General features: G+C 36.8%; 1 protein-coding gene across 3 annotated transcripts in view; it reads right to left on the bottom strand.

Moving 5' to 3' along the window:
• The window catches only part of LOC107656570 (tumor suppressor candidate 3), a 99,663-nt gene that overhangs the window by 46,989 nt on the left and 43,008 nt on the right, over positions 1-9,666 (bottom strand). For 2 of the 3 annotated variants that reach the window (XM_016444467.1, XM_016444479.1), the window contains exons 2-4: positions 5,389-5,484; positions 5,086-5,159; positions 2,317-2,434 (exon numbers count right to left, since the gene is read on the bottom strand). In XM_016444467.1, coding sequence (XP_016299953.1) covers positions 2,317-2,434; positions 5,086-5,159; positions 5,389-5,484 — 288 coding nt within the window. Of the gene's footprint in view, positions 1-2,316; positions 2,435-5,085; positions 5,253-5,388; positions 5,485-9,666 lie in introns of those variants that run through there. The other variant, XM_016444471.1, reaches the window with a different exon arrangement.

Here is a 9,666-nt window from a genome sequence, read left to right on the forward strand (position 1 = left end):
ACGAGAACGCAAGAGCAGCGTTTTCAGATTTATCCACTCTGGGACCCGGTTTCAAAAAATATTAGTTTCACTCTCCCAAAACGCCGGATCCGTCTGGACGAAACACCTATACGATACAAAATGTATGCGTATACAGCTAAACGCGTCTCCGTGTGGACGAGGCCCAAGTTCCCTTTCACACAGAAATTTACGTTAAAAACACAAATTACAAAAACAATCGGTCATGTCTGTGAAGGTAAACAGCTGAGAAATAAATCACTTGTTTATTTTAGATCTGTGTGGCAGCAGCAATATACAGTAAATAAATCAATAAATGCACTGCTCTGTTGTCTCCTCTGAGGCTGGGACTCTAAACAGTGTTCTGTGCTCGTCTGTGCAGCCAAAGACAGAACAGTTAGCATGCTCTGCTCAAACTTTCGCCACGGCATTAGAACTGGTACATTGTTGTCGCTTGCGAAATCAAAATGACGGCGCAGAGAGTGGAAACTTACAGATTAAGGGGCAGTAATATTATAATGAGATCCCTTTGCCACGTCACCAAGGGAGCGAAATCTGACGCGCTCGGTTTTTCAGACGCTTGCAGAAAAAGGCTTACTAAAACAAAGTTACTGGGTCAATATTTTTCACGTTTCCTTGGTTGGTAGATGCACCGGGGACCTGATTATAGCACTTAAAACCTGGAAAGATGCACCGGGGACCTGATTATAGCACTTAACACCTGGAAAAATCAGATTTTCATGACCTTTAAATTATACAACTTATTTGTAAGGTTATTCTTAATTAATTTCCATTAACAAGGTCTCTACACCTTTTGAATTTTGACTTCACTTTTTACAGCTATGAAGAACAATTTGTAGATATTGAAATATGTTATTTGTGTTGAAATGTTCACTATACTAATTTTGGTAACACTTTAGTATATAGGGACCAATTCTCACTTATAACTACTTGCATATTAACATGCCTATTAACATATTAAAATAGTGGATGTTTATTAGTACTTATAAAGCATACTTATTTTCAACATCTATCTATCTATCCATCCATCCATCCATCCATAGTATCCATCTGGCCGTTTATCCTTCCTTCCATCCTTCCATCCATCCATCGTATGTATCCATCCATCCATCCATCCACCCATCCATCGTATGTATCCATCCATCCATCCACCCATCCATCGTATGTATCCATCCATCCATCTGAACAAACACTGAAGCAATAAACTTTGGCATGTAATTTGCTTGTGCTACAGAACTAAATGACACTTCAGATAATGTGTATTGTTGAGGAGAGGTTGTGATATTGTTTTTCTATGCAATTGGATTTACAATTTTCAACAGGTAGATGAAAAATACCATACTTACATTGAAGGAGGGACCTGAGCCATATTTATTGACCGCAAAATCATAGAGACACTCAGAGAATCCAAGCAAATGCAGAGCAGATCATGAAAAACCACTCTGAGCACCTTAACAACCACATAGCAACATCCTGGCAACCACCCACAACACCTTAACATCGTGGTGGCGGGTTTTGCACCACTCACATTCTCTTTTTAGTTAAAAAATACCAGAGCAACAGCTCCTGATGTCTGGATCCAAACCTGCCAGCCTCAGAACCTGATTTTGTATCATAATAAGACAATCAACATGGAGTTTCTGCATTTTGGGGAATTATTTTAGGAGGAACAACCAGACATGGTACTTGAATATTTCTGTGCGGTTGTGAAGCTGTGCATTGACTCGCAGGATATTAGTTAGTATGCATTTGGAGGGAAACCAAGAACATTGATTTTGGCTCACGGACACCCACCTCCTGGCATCCATCCATCCATCCATCCATCCATCCATCCGTGTGTGTGCATCCTAAATAGCACAGAGATCACTTGCATGGTTTTTGACATGAATTTTCACATTTTCAAAGTGAATTTAAAACATCTTAAAGGGGTCATATGATGCTTTTTTAAAGATCATTATTTTGTGTATTTGGTGTAACAGTAGGGGGGCGTGGCAGAGTTTTAACTTTGATAAAGAATATCTCTTTGGTTTTGAGACTTTAGTCTTTGCAACTTCAGGGATTTTATCTATTCACGAACAGCTTGTAACACTCCAAAGAGAAAGGAAAACTTGAAATCGCATCATATGACCCCTTTCATACTTTAAAGGAATCAAGGATAAGCCTGGAAATCACAACTGTAAGACTTCCTGATATTTCTAGGTTTTCTCTCTGCAGGGCCCTCTGCATGAAGGAAATCGCTAGACAGACCTGACAAATCCATGCGGATGAAAGATAAACACAGACAAGTTTAATGTTTACCTGTTGAAAGACGTCAGCCCCCTCATCATAATCCACCACCGTGAAGAACAGTTTATTAGAGAAGGCCGAAGAGTATCGCCAGGAGTTAGCCAGCACCTGATATTCCTCATTAGCTTGCCTGTGAAGAGAGACATTTTCAGAAGCAGAAAGGCAGCTTACTCATTAGAAGAAAGCTACCAAATAAAAAGAATCCGACAAGAAGAACTTCATTACAGGAGTGTCATCTCACTATTACGTATTACAGTGATTGCTGTTTATTCCACACTGGGTGGACAGCACAAAGAGAACGAGAGGGAAAAAAGAAAGACAATGCTGTTAATTAGGTATCTGTCCTTCTGCAGATGCAACAGAGATGTCCACCTGCCAGTTCCTGGAAAACGTCACTGTGATGTCCACCATAAATAAATAAACAAACAAATTAAAATTAAACATTGATGATGCTGGATCAAAAGCACTCACATCACTTCAAAGAGCTCTTATTTTCCCCCGTATATTCGCGCAGACAAAACATTTATTATTTCTATGGGTTGCATGATGCACCTCCAGTACACCACCTTCCATAAAGGCCAAATTCAGATAACCGACACTCACATTTTAGTAAAAACTACAGGGATCCCAATCCCTTCTGGATTATGAGATGACAGACATCCTATGTTCATAATTGTGACTTAATCATTGTTCAGAAAACAAATCTCACCCATATAGTGCTAAGCAAACATGCATTTACAGATTGAAAGTGTAGAATTTAAAGACTTGATAAATGCATCAATAAACTAAATGTACCCATAAACATCAATAAAGCAGGGCACTCTGCAGGTGGTAAAAACAAGTTTAAATATGCATGATTATGCACATTAATGTTTCATCTTATGCTGAGTGTCCATTTTCAAAAAGCAAGGGCTGAGCTGACGTTAACTGATCTGTCATTGAGAAGTTACCGCAGTCAAAAGTGCTCTGGAGAGCACAGTCCTTCGGAACCATGGTAAAATGGCATTTCATGAATTCCTTTGGGGAGATGACAAATAGCACAGTACTCGTTATTTGGAACAATTTATTTAAATAAACAATATGAAATAACTGATATTAAACAAAAAAATGGCACATCATTTACATGCTGCACTGCATCTTTACCTCAAAGCTCCCTTACGTCAGCAGTGTGAAGCTTCCTTAATAGCAGCATTTCCTGTCCTTCGCAAATGACATTTAAGACTTTTTTACCCATGCTATTTAAGATATTTAAAGACTTTTCACAGCATTCAATTCTGAAAAGTGAATTTATGACATTTTAAAACTTTTAAGGACCCTTGGACAACATGCAGGCAGTGAGTCTGAACGATTTAAGGAAGCCCAAATAAAGCTTTTATTTTTTTGGAAATTTGGAAAATATAGTGCTTTGCACACCTGAATCATTTGTCAGTATGTTTGATAAGTCCATCATCAACTACAAAAAAATACAGAAATTTGCACACTACTGAAACTTGTACCATTACAAAATTGTATTATTAACTCCTTAGGCTAAGGAAGGTCGATTGGCTGAAACGTAGGTATTAAATTTGGTAATAATGCAAGTTTGAGTAGTGTGTCAGATTTATACATTTTTTAAAGTTTAGAGATAATTTAAATAAGACTTCTGTGGCAGCTTGTTCCTGCCACGGGATAAAAAAAAAAAAAAGCTAATTGCAACTTTTTATATCAAAATTGCTAGTGTACATCTCGTAATACTTTTTTTCTCAGAACTGTGAGGAAAAAAAGTAATTGCGAGATATAAACTAGCAATTTTGAGGAAAAAGTCAGTATTACGAGATGTAAATTTGCAATTGTGAGTAAAAAAAATTAAAATCACAATTAGCTTATTATTTTTTATCCCATGGTGAAAACAAGCTACCATAGAAACACACACGCATACAGAATTCAGGAGTCTTGAGATCGTTTTAACAGGTTGCTCAAAAACGGCACAAGGCACGAAACTATGGTTAAAGAAATCTGTCTGTATAAGTATGGCTGTAGTGACATTGCTATATATATTTAAAGCGACAACGTTTCAGAGAGGGTTTTACCATGCAAACTATCTAACAGCAAAGATATAGAAAGACTAGCTAACTTCTAGCCAAACAGTCAACTACAGTATTCAGGACAAAATGATGTATGAGAAAAGAAAACAATTAATTGGGTGTGAGAAAGACAGGGAGAGAGATGGAGGGCAAATAACGAGGAAATAACGAGAATATACATAAACATGCGATTTGAGTAGACAGTAGATAATTAAAAAAGCATTAGGGGTCACATCGTCGCAATAGGGTGACTGGGCGTTTAAAGGTCGATCTGCTTTAAATTAACTTCCTCTATTTTGACAGCACACATGACTGTTCCAGTCTGTTATCTTTATTCAATGAAGCTGGCAGATGATGTCTAAGAATTCTGAATAGACTAGTAGGAGTGGTTCACTCTCTGAGGCTTGATATTCAGCTGAGGAACACGACTGTATGAGCACGGAGTCATTTCACCCGACGATTGAAGGATAATGAGAAGAGAGATGGATGTGAGGTGAGTGGATGGAGGCTAAGTAGCTGTCGTGGGATAAATAGATGGGAATGATGTCTGGGGTGGAGGCTGCTTGGGAACAGACAGATGTAGGTTTTCCGGTGGTGCTCTGGGGCAGATCAAATCTTTATCTATGACTGCGTTTACACCTGTTATTATCGTTTTACTTCAGTATATACAGCATTATACCTGTGGACAGCAACTAAAAGATGAATGTGCTTGTCTCACCTGCAGACAGAACATTGTCTCTGGGGTTGTAGTGCGGTGAACATCACAATGACGGAATAGTTCCGGGGTGGAGCCTTGACAAACCGCCGGAACTTATCCCCGTTCATACGGATCATGGAACGCCGGGAACTCCACTCCATCATTTGCTCCACCTTCTCTGCCAGCATGTTCTAGAAGAAATAAGAAGTTGTGTAGGTTCAGATATTAAGAATCTTTGTGAACTTTGTGAAGTTCTCCATGAAAACAACATTGAAAAAAAAAAAAAAAACATTAGCCATCATGACCTTCATTCCGGGGTGGAGCCTTGACAAACCGCCGGAACTTATCCCCGTTCATACGGATCATGGAACGCCGGGAACTCCACTCCATCATTTGCTCCACCTTCTCTGCCAGCATGTTCTAGAAGAAATAAGAAGTTGTGTAGGTTCAGATATTAAGAATCTTTGTGAACTTTGTGAAGTTCTCCATGAAAACAACATTGAAAAAAAAAAAAAAACATTAGCCATCATGACCTTCATAACAAACAACAGCAACAAAAAAAATATCAATAGTGACTTCAGGTCAAGTTAAGAAGCTGAACTCATCTGTAACTGCAAAAGGCAACATCCAATTTCTTTTTTGTTTACAGTCTGAAAAAGACATTCTGTAAATGTCACCATAAAGACTGCAGGTAACACTTTATAATAACGTTCCGTTGTAAGGCATTTATAAGTGATTAGTTGATGATGAACTAATCATTTACAAAACATAACTACTGTATGTGTTCATAAATGATTAATAAGCAAGTTGTTAATATTTGTATCTATGTTTTGTAGATTGAGTTATAAATCATTTACAAGTGATTAGATGATGATTAACTAACCATTTACAAAACATGACTATACGTTCACAAATGATTAAGTAATATGCTAACAATTTACCAATCTGTCACAAGTTATCTTAAAAAGTAGCATATCATGAAATAATCAAAGAGATCCTTAGTAAATGGTTAATAAGTTACTAGTTAATATATTATTAATCACTTATAAATCATTGAAATGTCAACATTGTACTATTATCTCACAGCGTTAAAAATACTCCATGTGTGTCAGAAAAGACATCTGTCTACACCCTAACCAGTCAGCCCTTACATTGCAGTACACACTACAAAGTATTCAAAACCTGTTGTGTAAACACATTAATAAATCATTTACAAAGCTTTCTGCATCCCCTATTCTAAAGTGTAAACTACTCATCAGTTGTAAATGTTTTACTCGTCATTCGTATATCTTTCACCCCAGTGTGCACACACACACAACCTGTAACTGGCAGGTTTGTAAAACATTTACAACTGATGAGTAGTTTACACTTTATGTTTAAGATAAGTGGTTGCAATCAATTTATTTTAGCTACATTCAAATAAACAAATTTAGTTGACTAACTTTCAACATTTTTTTTTATTTATCTCCTACCATTGCTATGCTGATGACACACAGCTCTATCTTTCATTTCAACCAGATGATCTAACGGTAGCTGCACGGATCTCAGGCTGCCTGGCGGACATCTCAGCATGGATGAAAGAATATCACCTACAGCTCAACCTGGCAAAGACTGAGCTTCTTGTCTTCCCGGCGCTTGTACTTATTTGAACAATGTCTAAGAACTTGGTATTACAACCACTTCCTGTGTCTGTTTGCCTCTTAAGAAGAATCGCTTTATGTATCCCCCAATTGTAAGTCGCTTTGGATAAAAGCGTCTGCTAAATGACTAAATGTAAATGTAAATGTAAATTTAAATGTAGCTAAAATATATTGTTTGCAACCACTTACCTTAAAAAATGTAGTATCATTTTTTTTCAGTGTCATTTTATTTCATGATGCTATTTTTTAAGATAACTTACGAGATTAGTAAATCGTTAGCGTATTACTTAATCATTTGTGAATGTACAGTCATGTTTTGTAAATGATTAGTTAATCATCAATTAATCACTTGTAAATTATTTATAACTTAATCTACAAAACATAGATAAAAATATTAACATATCACTTATTATGATTAGTTCATCATTAACTAATCAATTATAAATTACTTACAACTGAACGTTATTATAAAGTGTTACCAGATTGCTTACTGACGAAAAAAACAAACTTGTGGCTAAAGGAAATACCAGGCAGCATCCTATGAGTTCTCAAGAATTATCTAGTGGTTTATATTAGAACAGTTAACTATTCCTAGCAGGAACACTCTGCACATGAGATTTCATATTCAATAGATTTTAACAGCTTGTTGCAGTGTTGTTATTGTTAATTAAAAGTAGAACTACAACTTAAACAATAATTAGAAATAGGAATAGAATAAATTGAAGTACCAAAATTACTAATATATATATATATATATATATATATATATAAGATTTTCACGCAAATCCTGAAAGTAGACAGAGAGAATCCAATCAAACAAAGGAGACAAAAATATATACTTTGTCATTTATTTATTGCGAATAATGATCTGGTGTCAAATATTTGTGAGTGGCAAAAGTATGTCAATCTTTGCTTCCAGAATCTGGTGTGACTCCCTTTTACAGCAATAACTGCAAGTAACGTTTCTTGTAACTGCTGATCAGTCCTGCACAACGACTTGTAGGAATTTTCGAACAGATGTCTTGACATTTTCCTTCAGAATTTGATGGTATATTTCAGAATTCATTGTTCCATCTATGATGGTAAGCCGTCCTGGACCAGATGCAGCAAAACAGGACCAAACCATGATACTTCCACCACGTTTCACAGATGGGATAAGGTTCTTATGCTGGAATGCAGTGTTTTCTTTCTCCAAACATAACGCTGCTCATTTAAACCAAAATGTTCTATTTTGGTCTCAACCATTTCTCAAAAACATTTCAAAACATTTCTCCAGTATTCCTCTGGCTTGTCCACATGATCTTTAGCAAACTGCAGATGGGCACCAATGTTCTTTTTGGAGAGCAGTGGCTTTCTTCTTGCGACTCTGCCATGCACACCATGGTTGTTTAGTGTTCTCCTGATGATAGGCTCATAAACATTACCATTAGCCAATGTGAGAAAGGCCTTTAGTTGCTTAGAAGTTAGCCTGCAGTCCTTTGAAACCTAGTGGACTTTTACACGTCTTACGTTTAGAGTGTTCCTTGTTGGTAGAGCACTCCTGGGGAGGGTAACAGTGGTCTTGAATTTCCTCCATTTGTACACAATCTGTCTGACTGTGGATTGGTGGAGTCCAAACTCGAGATGGCTTTGTAAACTTTTCTAGCCTGATGAGCAACACCAACTTTTTTCTGAGGTCCTCAGAGATCTCATTTGTTTGTGCCATGATACACTTCCACAAACATGACCAAACTTTGATAGATCACTGTTCTTTAAATAAAACCGGGCACACACTCACACCTGATAGTCATCTCACTGATTGAAAACACCTCTGAACAGATGGACTCTAATTGTAATCAAAACATTATTTTAGCTAAAGTATTTGTATCAATACTGTGTGCCTTTTGCCCCATGCTGGTGAGCCTTTTACCCCATGTGTGGGGTAAAATGCCCCCGCTTGCCACCTCATACATTCATAAGATTTTAAAACAAAATAAACGACTTGTACACTGTAAAAAATGTTCACCCCTTTCAACTTAAAAACGTAAGTTTTGTGGCTGCCTTAAAATTTTAAGTTAAAGCAACTTAAAAGTACAAGTCATTTCAACTCACTAATTTAAATCTTGCCTAGTGCTGAATTGTTTCATTGAAGTTCATTTGACTTTACAATATTTGCTGTTTCAACTTAAGTTCAAAATTTTTAACATAAATTTTCTAGTTATGATTATGTAAACTTTATTTTAGATCCAGATAAAAAAAAAAATACTACATTTGTTTGAAACATTTAAAATGTATTTTTTTCTTGCAGTGCTTATAAACAGGGTTTTAATATTAAGAAGCGTACACAACCTGCCTGTGCATGCTAATCTGTGAATGCCAGTATATGTATACAACAAGGGCACAAAAGTAGCAAAAAACTGCCAAGAAACTGTCATGCAAAGCTGAAAATACACCCATACCTCATGGGAAACAACCACTGAGAAAAGCTTGAAAAAAAAAACACATACATGTCCATTACAGTCCTTTTTTTTCTTGAACATTTAAAAGGAGAAAGGTGTGCTGCAGTGCACCATCGTAGTCTTCGTATTAGGAGGCCAGCTTGCACGCCCTTCTTGTATGAAGTGTCTCACCATGAGCCTTTAAAATCAGAAAATAACAGTAAAAATATGCTGCTTTTGTGAGTAATAGGAATGTAACAATGTACTCAAAGTCGGTTGAAAATCGATGCAAATATGTGCTGCAAGTTGAAGGGGTGTCGAATCCTGCTCTGCGGGTCACTGTCCTGCAGAGTTCAGAGTTTAGCTTAATTAAATACATCTGAATCAGTTAACTAAGGTATTACTAGGCATACCAGAAACTTCCAACTTCCATGTAACTACATTCTGCAGAAGAGTGGACATCCAGGACCGAGTTTAGACACCTCTGGTTTAAAGTTTCCCTATGCTGCTTTTGTGAGTAATAGGAATGTAACAATGTACTCAAA

This window comes from Sinocyclocheilus anshuiensis, unplaced genomic scaffold (genome assembly GCF_001515605.1).
Source record: "Sinocyclocheilus anshuiensis isolate Anshui unplaced genomic scaffold, SAMN03320099.WGS_v1.1 scaffold85, whole genome shotgun sequence".
Taxonomy (NCBI): Eukaryota; Metazoa; Chordata; class Actinopteri; order Cypriniformes; family Cyprinidae; genus Sinocyclocheilus; species Sinocyclocheilus anshuiensis.